The following is a 15,064-nucleotide window of genomic DNA, read 5'->3' as shown; positions in this document are numbered from 1 at the left end:
TTCAGAAATGTTTTCAAAGGGACTAGACTACTTTTGTCTGGGCTGTTTCAGGTACCAAGGAGAGGGTGCCTGGCACTGTTGCTGGCCTCTGCTCACACCATCCTGTCCCTCAAAACCCTGTGGGGACTGGAGTTGCATGAGGTGGGGTGGGCAAAAAGCTGGATTTTCTGCTCTTCACCGCTGAGAGCTTGGATAATTGGGGAGGGGCCCCAGCCCCTAGCTGAGCCAGATAGCAGGGCCTCCTAGAATCCACTTTATTATGGCATCTGGCAGGTCTCGTGGACACAGCTCAGATGGGGTCCTTCTCCAGGTGGATTCTAAGGGGGGAAGAGGCTGAAGCCCTAAGAGGCAACCTCTCAAGTCAGCTCCGGGCCCAGCAGCCCCTCACTCAAGCCATGCTGTTGCTCAGCTGCATGGCAAAGTCCTGCACATGCTCCTTCAGAGTCTGGCGGGCATCTGCCTGTGCCCGCTTCTCCCGTGCCCGCTCTTGCTGCAGCTTGCTCAGCCGCAGCCGCAGCCGCTGCTCTCGCCGCTTGCAAGCCTGCAGCTGGCGCTGGGCCTTGTCCAGGGCATCGAGTGCGGCCTCAGCCCGCCGTTTCCAGAGCAGGGCACTGCCCACCTGGTAGCTGTGCTCATTCTGGATATAGGCTCCGGCTGGGGGTGGGAGACGAAGCATGTAGGCTGAGGGGGAGACAGGCCGTGGCTCAAGGGGGGATGGCTGCCGCTCTGGCTCCCGCTCCGGCGAGGGCTGGGCACTGCAGCCTGCTTCATCTGCCTGGGCACCCAGGGGCCCCAAGAGGTCTGAGAAGGGACTGCTGAGGCCAGCCTCCAGCCTCCCAGTGGGGGAGGCAGGCAAAGCAGCAGGTGCTGAGGCCTCTTCCACAGGAAAGCAGGCGACATCAGCAGGTGGTGGTGGAGAAAATGGAGTCGTGGGCCCACGGCCCTCAGAGCAGCTGAGAGAAAAGAGAGAGAGAGAGACACTAATAGGCCAGGCCAAGACCTTGCCAGACTCTACTGCACCAGCCCACCCTAATCTACTCCACTGGTTTAGAACCCTGTCCAGCAAGACTGCTGGCACACATCCTAAAGCCCAGTCTCTCAGATTTGGGGTGGGAATGGGGCACCGTCCACCCACAGCACATACCGCTTCCTGCATCGCCGGAGCCGGCTGACGTCGGGGGGGCCAGGTGGGTAACTGTGCCCCTTGGTCTTGGTTGTCCGGCATAACTTGGAGAAGGACTCAAATATCGTGGGAACTGCCCCCTCCTTCAGCCTGTGATACCCGCTGTGGGGAAAAACAGCCTGGGTGAGGTGGACAATAAGCATTGCCCCCCAGGGCCAGCTGCAGGGCACAGAGCTAGCATGCCCCCAGCACCCCAGATCAGGCTCTCCCATTCTAGCACAGTGGGAGGTGGGTAGGCATGTTGCCAGCACTTAGTTTAGGGAATGCCACTTTAGGTAGAATTACACCAATCTCTTTCCTGCAGGGCTCTTCAAAATTAGACGTGTAAAAAAAGACTATACTAGAACTAGGCTGACCAGCCAAAACAAATAATTTCATTGTGGGAGCGCCTGGGTGGCTCAGTTGGTTAAGCATCTGCCTTCAGCTCATGTCATGATCTCACAGTCCGAGAGCTCGGGCCCCGCACCAGGGCTCTGTGTTGACAGAGCCTGGAGCCTGCTTCCGATTCTTTGTCTCCCTCTCTCTCTGCCCCTCCCCTGCTCACGCTCTGTCTCTCTCTCTCTCTTTCTCTCAAAAATAAACATTAAAAAAAAAAAATTTTTTTTTAAAGAATAATTTCATTGTGGATTTGCTGGGAGGACTGGGGTTCTAAAGAATAGCCTTTGAAAAAGCTAATGTTTTCCTCTCCTGTCTCTAGCACAGTTACCCTGAGGGGGTGGGTCTTACTGTCACCGAGGTGCAAAGCTGGGAAAAAGCAGCCACACCGTGTAACCAGGTTGGCCTGGGCTCCAGCCAGTGGCTTCAGGATCGTCCTCATCTGGCCGTACAGCTGCCCCAATCGGCCGACTACTGTGATGCTTCAAACCCTGCCCCAGTGACCACTGCCACAGAGGCTCACCTGATTCCCACCAGCTCAAAGCAGTTCTCCTCGAAGTGCTTGGAGCAGAAGTAGATGTACTCGGAAGCCGGGTCCCACAGGCCCTGGCCGCTGGGGTCCAGCCGCTGGCAGTTGGCCAGCCACAAGCCTCGCCTCGGGTTGTCCTTCTTGGGAAGTCTGCGGAGCCACAAACCAGTAAGCACCAGGGTGTCTGTAGCCCTGGGCTGAAGCTGCTCAAGCACTCCAGACGGCAAGGACTGGTCATGCACACGCGACCACCAGACCTCCCTTCAACCCTGCCAGGTAAACACCTCCCACCAAGGTCCAGATGAGGAAACTGAGGCCTCGAGGAAAGCAACTTCCTTAGCGTCACCTGGCAGGTGAGAGTCAGAAAGCGGAGGGACGCAGGCTGGTGGACCTCCCATGCTTCCTCTCCCACCTAGGCTCAGTCGCACCCGCCCCGCCCCTCTCCCCCCTACAAATATAAGCATCGCGCCAACCAGAGGAAGGCGCATGCGCAATCGTGGCTCCACGAAGAGGGTAAAACCGGCGCAGGCACACGTGAGCCTTCGCGTGCCAGCACGCACGCGCGCTGACCTGTGGAAAGAGATGCCGCGGTTGCGCGTCTCGCGCGTGTCCCTTGTGCAGCAGCCGGCGGCGGAGCAGTGACGCGGCATCTGGGGAAGAGGCGGGAGCTTGGTCGTGGGCGGCTCTCCAGGCCCGGAAGGGCCTCGCGCCCCCAGCCGCCGATCCGCTCCTGGCGGCCCTGGCCTGCCGGGTCTCCCCCGGCCCGATCTCGCCCGAGCCCCGTCCCAGCCCGTTCTCCTGACTTCCGTCAGCGGCACTCACGATCTCGCCATTGCTGCGCCGCCGAAGTCTCGCGAGGAGTGGAGCGCGGTGGAAGTTGATACCATAGAGACTCGGAAGAGCGAGGCACTCGACCCAGGGGCGGGGCGAGGCGGGCACCGGAAGTGGCGGGAACGTAATGTTGCTGCCAGGTCTCCGTCGTCCCACCCTCCCTGAGCGCCTGCGCGGTAGTATACTCGGGCTTTTGGCTTTTCAGGCCAAACTCTTGGCCGTCAACACCTCGGCACCGAAGGAGCGGCGCCCCGGTCGTTGGCGCAGAGTCCCCGTAGTGTATGGGTCTGCTGGCGCGGCAGCGGGAAACCGGCAGGGTCCCGGGATCCACGCTGGCAGCCCGGGAAAGGCTAGACTGCAAAAAGGAAACTCCCAACTAGAAAAAGGGGCCAGAATACGTGATCAATATAACCCGACAAATTCAGTGCCCATAGCTTACTCCGGGAGAGGTGCCATGGGTGGGCGGTGATGGGCAGAAAGCCCTGTTACAGTTCCTTCTGACAGGCACGCGGCTGAGTTAGAGGTGAAAACAAAAAACTTAAAGGAATGAGAGCCTCACAGTAAATAAGTTTGCACTGGGGCGGGGCTGCCTCCCTGCACCCTCCCACAAGACTGGGTGAAAGTAGCCACTCCACAATTTAGAAGACAACCAAATTACTATTCCATTCTTCAAAGAACATCAAGAATGGGTGAAGGATTTAAGAAATGCCTAAATTTAAAGTAACCAAAGCATTCTTCCTAATTCCTTCAGCCACGCCTTTTGAAACTTTATTTCTAGGGTTAAAGTGGTAACTAGACATACAAACATGCTTAATTTTTTGAGAGGAAACACGTTTTTCCCCTGGAAATCCACCTGGAAAAGGCAGGTGTCTAGATCGGGAATTATGGCAAAAGCACAAAGGACATGATGATTCAATATACAAACTTTAATAGATAAACATATCTTGTAATGTTATCATGGGGATGATACAAAAGGATGGTTGCCAGAGGCACTCTTTCAGTATTCTTCCCCTTCTTCAGCCTCTGCTTCCACGGAATCCACGCCCACCTCTTCATAATCTTTCTCCAGAGCTGCCAGGTCCTCCCGGGCCTCGGAGAACTCCCCTTCCTCCATGCCTTCCCCCACGTACCAGTGCACAAAGGCTCGCTTTGCATACATGAGGTCAAACTTATGGTCTAGGCGGGCCCAGGCCTCGGCAATGGCGGTAGTGTTGCTCAGCATGCACACGGCCCGCTGCACCCTGGCCAGGTCCCCTCCGGGGACGACGGTGGGGGGTTGGTAGTTGATGCCCACCTGCCAGAGAAGGGGAAGAAAACAGTCCGTGCAACTTCTGTCAAACCCAGAAATGGTAGCTGCTCTCATGGAAACAAAAGACATGCAGGTGCCTTCTTTGTGCCAGGCAAGGTGTCAGGTGAGCAGGGTGCTGCTTTCCAGACCAGGAAAACCGCGGAAAAGGAGCCCTGGCTCCCGGCTCAGTCCCAAGTTGCCTGAAGGGCTGTGTCCCAGCAACTGAGACATGTGACAGGTGCTCAGGTAACAGGGCTGTTTCCTCTAAAAGGGGACACTGTATTGCTCATGTTATTTTTCCCCATAGGCTTCTACAAGATGGGGATTCATTTCTGTAGCTGAAACCTTTTCCACTCGATTCAGAGTACTATGGTTGTATCACCAGGGGAGATCATACCCCCGGTCTCCCACCAAATGAGCCAGCCTGTGCATAATAGGGCGACAGGCACACCCTCAGGTCCTAGGACTGTTGCTACTACTGCAACAGGAGGTGGCCTATGTGTGTGCTAAGTAGGAGAAAGGGGGTGATATTCGAGGGCTGGGCCCAAAAGGGGAGGCATTCTAAGTTTCCAAACCAGGAGACACCACGACCAGAGGTTTGGGCAGGAATACACAGGGTCAGTTAGAGCTGGGGTCGGCAAACTTTGTCTATAAAGAGCAAGACAGGGACGCCTGGGTGGCTCAGTTGGTTAAGGTGTGCAACTTCAGCTCAGGTCGCGATCTCACGGCCTGGGAGTTCGAGCCCCGTGTTGGGCTCTGTGCTGACAGCTCGGAACCTGGAGCCTGTTTCAGATTCTGTGTCTCCCTCTCTCTCTGACCCTCCCCCGTTCATGCTCTGTCTCTCTCTGTCTCAAAAATGAAAATAAGTGTTAACAAAAAAAAGAGCAAGGCAGCACATATTCTAGGCTGGGTGGGCCACATGGTCTCTGTCACAATTACTTAATTCTCTCTTTGGAGCACAAAAGCAGCCACAACAAGACACCAATGAACAGGTGTGGGTGTGTCCACATAAAACTCTACGTGGCTGGTCTGCCAACTGTGCCGATCCCTGAGCCCAGAATAGGAAGGGCTGGTGAAGGACCCGCTGCAGCAAGCCCACCAGAAGCAGTAAGGTCTGAGCCGGCTAGGCGGCATGGAAAGCAAGGCAGAGGGAAGCACATTTTCCCAGATGGAAAGCATCGACAGCTTAGCGTCCAAGTACTGGACAAAGCTGAAGAGCTACAGCAAGTTTCCTATTCTGTATCAGATGGAAGACTGGCACAGACTGTGTTGGAGGCAGCCTCTGCCCAAACTTGCCAATCTTACTAACAGAGAAATGAGTATGTTGCCATTTCTTCCAAAAACATCCATGACCATTTTTCGTTAAATCAAATGCTGCGTGGGACATTTAGATTTGGTTAATTTCCTCATGCCTGAAGAATGACATGGGATTTAGGAACACTGATGTTTACAGTGATACCCCAATTTCAAATATCCACATAAATTACCAAAATGCCCTTGAAAATTGCTACATTTCTAAGTCCAAGCTATTTTTCCCACACTAATTCTCTCACCCAGAAGCGGCAACAAAAATCCTTCCAAAAACTTTCTGTTCTGTTAAAAAAGAAAATTCTCACGCAGATACACAATGTGATAACTCAGGAAGGGAGTTCAGATGGCACCACTGAATAAATTATCACTCCAGCTCACTGATTTATGACCAAGGGGCTGGCTGCCACGGAACAGGGCATCCCCCACAAAGGGCATGCCGTGCTTGGTCGGCTGCCTGCTGACCGGTAACACCACTCAACATCACCCAGTCCTACCTTAAATCCAGTTGGGCACCAATCCACAAACTGGATGGTGCGCTTGGTCTTGATGGTGGCGATGGCTGCGTTGACATCTTTCGGGACCACGTCCCCCTGTACAACATGCAGCAGGCCATATACTTGCCGTGCCGAGGGTCACACTTGACCATCTGGTTAGCCGGCTCAAAACAGGCATTGGTGATCTCGGCCACAGACAGCTGCTCGTGGTACGCCTTCTCAGCTGAGATGACCGGGGCGTAGGTGGCCAGGGGGAAGTGGATGCGGGGGTAGGGGACCAGGTTGGTCTGGAATTCCGTCAAGTCCACGTTCAGGGCCCCATCAAATCGCAGGGAGGCCGTGATGGAGGACACGATCTGCCCGATCAGACGATTAAGGTTGGTGTACGTGGGCCGCTCGATATCCAGGTTGCGCCGACATATGTCGTAGATGGCTTCGTTGTCCACCATGAAGGCACAGTCAGAATGCTCCAGGGTCGTGTGGGTGGTCAGGATGGAGTTGTAGGGCTCCACCACGGCCGTGGACACCTGGGGGGCCGGGTAGATGGCAAACTCCAGCTTGGACTTCTTGCCGTAGTCCACCGACAGCCGCTCCATGAGCAGGGACGCAAACCCAGAGCCGGTGCCGCCCCCGAAGCTGTGGAAGATGAGGAAGCCCTGCAGCCCCGTGCACAGATCCGCCTGAGAGAAACCAGAGACCGTGAGTCAGTGCCTGCGGAAGCCACACCGCCGACCTCCGACAAGCCACGCTCGCTTCTTTGCCTCTGCGGGATGATCACACATTCAAATCGTCCACAGCGCACGTGCAGGACGCTCAGGAGCAAAGCAAGGCAGACGTTAGAGATGTACGGACGCGCTGAAGCCACACGTGAAGGGAAACGTGGACTCAAGATTCTGGCCTGGGGTTTTGCCAGAGCGACCTCCTGGTCGCAATCCCTGCACGCCCCCCCGTCCGGGGCAACGTCCACAGGAAGCCTTCTCGGCACCCCCTTACCAGTTTTCGGATCCGGTCCAGGACCAGGTCGACGATCTCCCTGCCGATGGTATAATGGCCTCTGGCGTAATTATTGGCTGCGTCCTCCTTCCCGGTGATCAGCTGCTCTGGGTGGAAGAGCTGCCTGTAGGTCCCTGTGCGCACTTCATCTACAAAGAGGACACGTGGGCCGCAGGGCCTCAAGCCTGTTGTCAACTCACCAGGAGGGGTGGGTTTGGGGACCGTCGGGATCTACCAAGCACGTGCCGTTCCTCGCGGGTCGGCGGCATCAGGGCCTCGTAGAAAACGTCTCTGCGTCATACGCAGACCACAACAGCAATCTATGGCCCAGCAGGTAAAGTCAAGTGGAGGTACAAAGTCCAATCTGACTGGTCCTCAAAGAAGGGAAACCACTCACACCCGCACACCCGTGATTCTGCACGTGCATCCGTATGTCCTCCTACCCACAGCTACCTCAAAGAGTGTAACTAAAAAATCGCTTACATACTAGACAGTCACCAGGTCAGCATGACGTTGGCCGGCCAGTCCCATCAGGGCACCCTCTGTGGCCTGCCTCTCACAGGCTCTAGGGTGACATCCTCTCTTCCCCTGGGTGGCCACTGAAAGGTGCTCTGTCCTTGCAGCTCTCCCTGGCAACCACTTCAGCCTTCTAATCCGGAGGAAGCCAACGAATGTTCTCTACTTACCTTTCTGTCAGATGCAGGTCAGGATTCTCACGCAGCAGCATTTTGGTGTGCGCAGCGTTAAGGAGGGACCAGTGCCTGGGCACCCCGCAGGTGGAGTCTACACAACCACCTGCCTGGGGCTGAGGCGGCCACGAGTGAATCTATCACCAGCCTATCTTTTTCCTGTACGTCAGGTTCTCCTAACTTAGGAGCCTCAGTTTCTCACCTGATGTAGCCACAGGCGTGTACTTGTACACCCCGTCCTTTCTGCAGAAAGGATTCAAAGGAGCACAGAGGGCATGGAGGGGGCTTCAGGGAGGCTCTCCCACTCTCCCGGGAAAGCCGCCCAAGTGCCCGAGTACCTACCGACCACGGTGGGCTCCAGGTCCACAAACACCGCTCTGGGCACATGCTTGCCAGCCCCAGTCTCGCTGAAGAACGTGTTGAACGAGTCATCCCCACCACCGATGGTTTTGTCACTTGGCATCTGACCATCGGGCTGAATTCCATGTTCAAGGCAGTACAGTTCCCAGCAGGCATTGCCGATCTGGACACCTGCCTGCCCCACGTGGATAGAGATGCACTCGCGCTGGGAACCAGAACACAAACGTTGAGATCCCCTTGTCTTCAAGGGAACCAACGCTCTATGGCATGGAAACCATATTAACACACACATCTACATGTATTTCACATTGTCTATGGCTTTCCCAGACCTTTCCCAGAAGGCTTATGTGACCCTTTTCAAGTCCCTATGAAAACTGAGGTGCTCTAAACCACCCTAGCTACTAAGTGCCGGACTTAGCCCCTACACAAAAGTGTTTGCTACCATACACGTAATGTCGATGATAAACGCCACACCATACACTCACATACAGCCACAGTCACCATACAGCCACAGTTATTCTCAAAAGAGTATAGCGATTAGCTTCTGATGGTGTCCTGTCCAAAGAGAATGTAACAAGTAACAGATCAGGGAAGGAAGAGTGGACTTGGACACAGGTCACCGTGGCCCAGGTGCCCGTGGTCACCATATGTGTGCCATCCTCCTACCCATCTACAGCTACCCTCTATTTTCTCCACCCAGGGCTGTGCTCAGGGAGGCTGAGCCATCTGGACTGCATTAAAGGGGCTTCCTTGCACCTGGCTTCTGGTTGCATTAGCCAAGGCAGGCATCAGCAAGAGACTGCGAGGTTAGAGGACAGTGTGGTCAGGGTGCTCACTTCCTGGCTCCCACCCTGCCGGACTGCCATGGGCTCCCTGAGTGTGTTTATCAAGGCCACAAACTTTCAGCAGTCAGTGTTCTTGATAAAGCCACCTTCTCAGCTTCTAGTGACCACTCCCTTCACCTCAAGGCTAGGAGTTAATGGCAACCAGACATCACAAATGGTAGGACACTACACTGTCCTTTGGTGGTTTCCTTAGACTCAAAGTACCTATTCTGACTGTATCCTATCTTTCCTGCCATAAACATGACTGTACAGTCATTAATCATTTGTTCTATTTTAGACACCTTATCCTTACAAATACATAGAGGAGATCAAATAAAATTCAAGGTGTCCCACCTACCCTAAATCCTAATACGCAATACCAAGAACTTGAAGTCCTGTTTTTAAGTTTGGCAGGCAATTTTTTTTTTATTTTTAAGGTTTTTTATTATGGAGAGACAGCACAAGCAGGGGAGGGACAGAGAGAGAAGGAGACAGAAGCCGAAGCAGGCTCCAGGCTCTGAGCTGTCAGCACAGAGTCCGACACGGGGCTCGAACCACAGACCGTGAGATCATGACCCGAGCTGAAGTCGGACGCTTAACCGCCTGAGCCAGGTGCCCCTGAAGTCCCGTTTCTTATCACACAAACACCAGCTCTCCAATTAGGGGCATAGAGATTCACGTAACGCCACAATACCCTAAGAATCCATCCCAGAAGGAACTATTCAGTTGCAGAAAGAACTTGTCCAATGACAAGGAATGCACTCCTTCAGAGAAGAAATTCATCAACACTCTGGGAAGTCTTTTGGAATCCACACAATCACACCATTTACAGATCAGTATTATTCATTTCGCCTTACCTAATTAAATCCAGGCAGCCTATGCTTCACAGGATGCCTGATTTAGTTTTCTACGGACTCAGCCCTAGTATGATCACAGGAAGCTCTGGACCCTGAGAAAATCCCTCAGGTTTTTCTTTTACAAAATGGGGGCTGGTGTGCTACATGATCTGCAAGGCCACTTCCATCTGATTATCCAATGGAACTAACGAAAAGCAGTCAGAAAAATCATTCCTAGCTTTCAATAGGAAGCCATTAAAAATTCATCACCAACCTCACCTGGATCATTAAAATTTTACCTTACTTTACTCAGCCTTACCGTCATCCTCTTTCTTTTCAAGCTCCAGTCCAACTGCTCTCTTCATATTCTTGGCAGATTACTTTGTTCCCTATGTACCCAGAAGCTTCAGCTTCCAGACAGCAAATGCGCAGACCTTTCTGCTCTCTTCCTCCTGTCAATTGTTTCTACTGATCCCCTACCCGCTAACAGTCCTCAAAGTAATCACTGGCCTTCTCAGGCCACTAGAGATCCACAGACCTCTTCAGGGTAATTGGAAATTAAAGCCATTTCACAGTAGGACTACTGAGATAACCAGCCCTTTTCACCGTGTTCACATTTCACCGTGTTCACTGATGGTGCATAATCAAACAGTGGGTAAAACTGGGGTGCTTGGGTGCCTCAGTCAATTAAGCATCCACCTTCAGCTCAGGTCATGATCTTACCATTTATGAGTTTAAGCCCCGCACTGGGCTCCGCACTGACAGTGCAGAGCCTGCCTGGGATTCTCTCACGCTCTCTCTCTCAAAACAATAAACTTAAAAAAAAAAGTGGGTAAAACTCTTAATGCCCTAGTACAAATCAAGGTAGTGGCACCAAACTATACCAGTGTTCGTTAGATTCTTCACCCTTATGCACTCACGGTAAAAAGACCAAAAAAAAAAGTCAATTTCATTTCAGAACATTCATGATGAAGCAAAAAATGATTATTTTATAAAACATCCACCCTCAAGTACTGTGATAAAACGGAAAGTATCCATAAAGCACTTGTGCACCTGCTGAAATACAGCTGTTTGAAGAAATAGCACTTGTGTGTTTTCAGTTGCCAACTGAACTAGCTTTTTTCACAGAATGTTATTTTCCTTGCAAGAGCCGACAAACTATGGCTATTGCAGCTTGGATATCTGGTGTTTATGTTAGCATGTTGTCTGAAAGTAAATACATATTTTTAAAATTTCTAACATGGCAAATGACTATGGAGATAACCCACATAAACAAAGGCTTTTTGGAGTCCTAATTTGTTACACTGTAGAGACGTCCATGGAGTGCCTGGGTGGCTAAGATGGTTAAGCATGACTCTTGCTTCCCCATCAGGTCATGATCTCATGGTTTGTGAGTTGAGCTCATTGGGCTGGCAGTGCAGAGCCTGCTTGGGATTCTCTCTCTCCCTCTCCCTCGCCCCTCCCCCACTTGCACTCTTTCTCTCTCAAATAAACTCTATAAAAAAATAAATACCGTAGGGGCACCTGGGTGGCTCAGTCGGTTAAGTGTTGGACTTCAGCTCAGGTCATGATCTCATATCACATGAGTTCGAACGCCACGTTGGGCTCTGTGCTGACAGCTTAGAACCTGGAGCCTGCTTGGGATTCTGTGTCTCCCTCTCTCTCTGCCCCTCCCCCACTTGTGCTGTGTGTGTGTGTCTCTCTCTCTCAAAAATAAACATACGTTAACATACATACATACATACATACATACTCTAGGGATGTCCTGGGACCCCAACGTTTGAGAACCACCTTCCAGGCCTCAGGTACCCAACATAACGGCTGTCCTCAGAGACTGAGTCAAGGCCAGCCAACAAGTCAAGGTCACCCAGCTTCCAACCTGGCTCATAAAGTTACAATTTTCGAGAAGACATCTGCACCTGCCGACCCCACTTCATCCGGGACATTACCACGACGCAGGTTGCCGCTGCCCTCAGGGTTCGCACACCCAGAGAACAAGCGAGAGGACTATCATCTGTTCGTCCGGGCAGCCCTGGGCCTCCCGTGCCCAGCCCAGCCCCCTCTTTCCCCCGATCTCCACTCCCCCCTCCCCCCCGCCACACACACACACACACACACACACACACACACACACACACACCGACCCCGTCCTAGGATTTGTCCCAGTCTTGCCCCACCCAGGGGCCTCATGTGGCGGGCTTCATCCTCCCTCCTGCCTGGGCCTCTATGAACCGAGAGTGGCCAGGGGGGGGCCTCACCATGGTGAGTTCAGCTGCTGCCCAACGCCGTTACCAGACCTCAACCGCTGCCACCGACGCCACGCGCCCAACTGCCGCTGCTGCGCGGTGCACCCGGCCCGGGATTGGCCCGCCGCTGCCCAGGTGCCCATTGGTCCTCAGTGCCTCGGGGCGGACCTAGGCCTGGAATCCCGCTTCTGATTGGACGTTACTTGGCTTGCGGAGTATGGTGCTTTCTGATTGGATATGGCTTTGGCGGGAAGGCTGTGGCCTAGCCAAAGCCGAGCATTCTGATGCATCCTCGGATGTTAGGTGGGAGTGGTCACGGTTTTCCCTGCGTGGGACATAGCACATTTTCGTGCACGTAAGCCCTCAATGTGCGCGTGGCTTCACGTCAAGCTTGTGCTGCCTTCTTGCTTGGAGGCCCAGACCCACTCACCTGTCTGCTCGTGATTCCGGTCTTTGCAAACGAGACACCCTCTCAAGGCCTGCCCACCATCTACCTGTAACCAATGCAAAGGAGAGCTGCTCTCCCGTGCTTCGCAAGCCAATAAAAGACTTGCACCAAGTTTTTGCCTTGAAGATAGGCTATTCGTTGGTGTGGCACCACCCAGGAGAACGTAAAACCAGTGTTTAACGTCCCGAACTTCCTGATGGCTTATAAACGAGGGGTTTTACGGGGAAAGTTGGGGGCAGGGCGGGGGTCCGGGGGGGGGGGGGTCTCCTGAGAGGTGGACGCTGTTGATTGGAGGCTCATGAAGTCATGTTCACAGATGTTACTTTGTTACTTCAAGTGGCTTCATCTGGTCCACGGAGGTGTGTTCTATCTCAAGAGACTTGAGATAGACTAACAGCCAACAAGATGGATGCCAGCTTCATACCCAAAATCTGCACCCGGCTTTCTTGTCCACCCTTTTTCCGGTGCAGAAAGGCCTTTGCCATCCAGCGCCCAGGAACCAGGCAGGATTTGATTACTTCTTTAATCTGGGGATTTCTGAGTTTCTGGGGACAAGGGAGTTGGAGGGTATACCCCAGGCTCCCCCCGCCAAGGCTGGGTTGGAGTGCAGTGTCCATTTTGGGGAACTTTGGTACAATCACCTGATTCTTCCATTCTGTAAAGACTGACTTAACTTTCTTTGGGATCCACTGTGAATTTATTTCTGAGAAAAGCAGGGTAAAAGGAATTCTGGCATAACCCCAAACTTATCACCAGAATGCAACATCCTTTCTGGTGATTCCCTAGAGCATGTTGGAGCAGACCCTTAACTTCTTACAGAAGAGCGGGGAACTCTGCCCCTGCAGTGGCACACAGCAGGTAGAGGAGCTGGACTTTTTCTGTAGGCCTTGGGAACATTTGGATAGTATGATTAGGTCGGCCCTTAGAAAGATAGCTTTGGGGGCGCCTGGGTGGCGCAGTCGGTTAAGCGTCGGACTTCAGCCAGGTCACGATCTCGCGGTCCGTGAGTTCGAGCCCCGCGTCAGGCTCTGGGCTGATGGCTCGGAGCCTGGAGCCTGTTTCCGATTCTGTGTCTCCCTCTCTCTCTGCCCCTCCCCCGTTCATGCTCTGTCTCTCTCTGTCCCAAAAATAAATAAACGTTGAAAGAAAGATAGCTTTGGCAGCAGGGAGGAGGGAGATGGAAGGAGGTCAACGGAGAGCCAGGGAAACAGGAGAAACCCTCCCTGCTTCTTCCCTCCAAGAGAGTGAATCCTTCTATCTTAGGTCACCTGCCATAACAGAACACCATGGACTGGGTAGCATAAGTAACGGAAGTTTATTTTCTGGCGGTTCTAAAGGCTAGAAGAGTAATGCAAGGTCAAGTTCTGGAAGGGTTGGTTTCTAGCGAGGGCTCTCTTCCTGATTGCAGAAGGCTCCCTTCTTGCTGTGTCTGCCTATAGGGGTGGGAGGAGACAGCAAGCTCTCGGTGTCTCTTCTTACAGGGACACTAATCCTATCAGATCAGGGTCCCACCTTTATGACCTCATGTAACCTTAATTGCCTCCTATTTCCAAATATAGTCACATTGGGGGTTAGGGCTTCAACGTAGGAATTTGGCAGGGGACCCAATTCAGTCTATAGCACCCTCCTCCACCCTCACGGCTCCAATCATTCCACATACATAACTGAATTGTAGCCTGTATCACATTTTAAAGTACTATTTATTTTTTCTGGTTTTAAAAGTAACACATATTGAGAGTAGAAAGTGTAGGAAATGAAGAATAACATAAGGAAAATAAAAATCATCCCCAAACCCACACCTTATAGCTAAACATTATTAATATGTCAAAGTATTCTTAGTTTTTTTTCCCCTGTGTATATACTTATACATAGGTTTTACAAAATTGGATCCAACAATATGATTTTTTTGTTTAGTAACAACTTTCTTGAGATATAATCCACATACCATACAATTCATTTTTTAAAAAATATGTTTTTTCTTTGTAAGTAATCTCTACACCCAATGTGGGGCTCAAACCCACAACCCTGAAATCAAATCACATGCTCTACCAACTGAGCCAGCCAGGTGCCCAACAACTCACCCATTTAAACTGGTGTACAATCCAGTGGTTTGCAGTATATTCACAGAGTTGTGCAACTATCACCACATCCATTTGAAAAGTTAGAGTAGGTGACTTATTTGTTTAAGTTTATTTATTTATTTAGAGAGAGCATGAGTGGTGGAGGGGTGGAGAGAGAGAGAGAGAGAGAGAGAGAGAGAGAGAGAGAGAGAGAATCACAAGCAGGCTTCACACTGTAAGCGGGGAGCCTGAAGCAGGGCTCAAACCCACAAACCGTGAGATCAGGACCTGAGCCAAAATCAAGAGTTGGATGCATAACCGACTGAGTCACCCAGGTGCCCCATCACAATCCATTTTAGAACATTTTCATCATCTCCAAAAAAACCCATGCTCTTTTGCTGCCAACCTCCAGTCCCTCCCATCTCCCTAGCCCTAGGCAACTTCTTTTAAATTTTATTTGAGAAAGAGAGAGAGAGAGAGAGAGAGAGCGAGCAGGAGCAGAGCAAGTGAGTGAGAGAATCCCAAGAAGGCTCCATGCTCAGCATGGAGACACAGGACACAGGACTCAATCCCCTGGGATCACAATCAGCTGAAATC

The 15,064-nt window shown here is 52.2% G+C and overlaps 1 protein-coding gene and 1 pseudogene across 2 annotated transcripts; both read right to left on the bottom strand.

The window, feature by feature from the left end:
- Positions 1-239: 239 nt before the first annotated feature.
- On the bottom strand, positions 240-3,036 carry THAP7 (THAP domain containing 7). Of its 2 annotated transcripts, XM_006938722.5 has the most exons (5): positions 2,910-3,033; positions 2,658-2,737; positions 2,082-2,237; positions 1,145-1,285; positions 240-953 (listed from the first exon to the last, which is right to left on the bottom strand). In XM_006938722.5, the coding sequence occupies exons 2-5, from the start codon at positions 2,735-2,737 to the stop codon at positions 389-391; spliced, it is 942 nt and encodes a 313-aa protein (XP_006938784.2). In that variant the 5' UTR covers positions 2,910-3,033; the 3' UTR covers positions 240-388. The 2 variants fall into 2 exon arrangements, with proteins under 2 accessions (XP_006938784.2, XP_019670491.2); XM_019814932.3 differs by lacking the exon at positions 2,082-2,237 and having other exon boundaries at positions 2,910-3,036.
- Positions 3,037-3,823: 787 nt separating this feature from the next.
- LOC111557295 lies at positions 3,824-12,105 on the bottom strand (annotated as a pseudogene).
- Between the last annotated feature and the right edge of the window lie 2,959 nt (positions 12,106-15,064).

Source organism: Felis catus, chromosome D3, assembly GCF_018350175.1.
Source record: "Felis catus isolate Fca126 chromosome D3, F.catus_Fca126_mat1.0, whole genome shotgun sequence".
NCBI classification, from domain to species: Eukaryota; Metazoa; Chordata; class Mammalia; order Carnivora; family Felidae; genus Felis; species Felis catus.
This window is presented reverse-complemented; position numbering and strand designations above follow the sequence as displayed.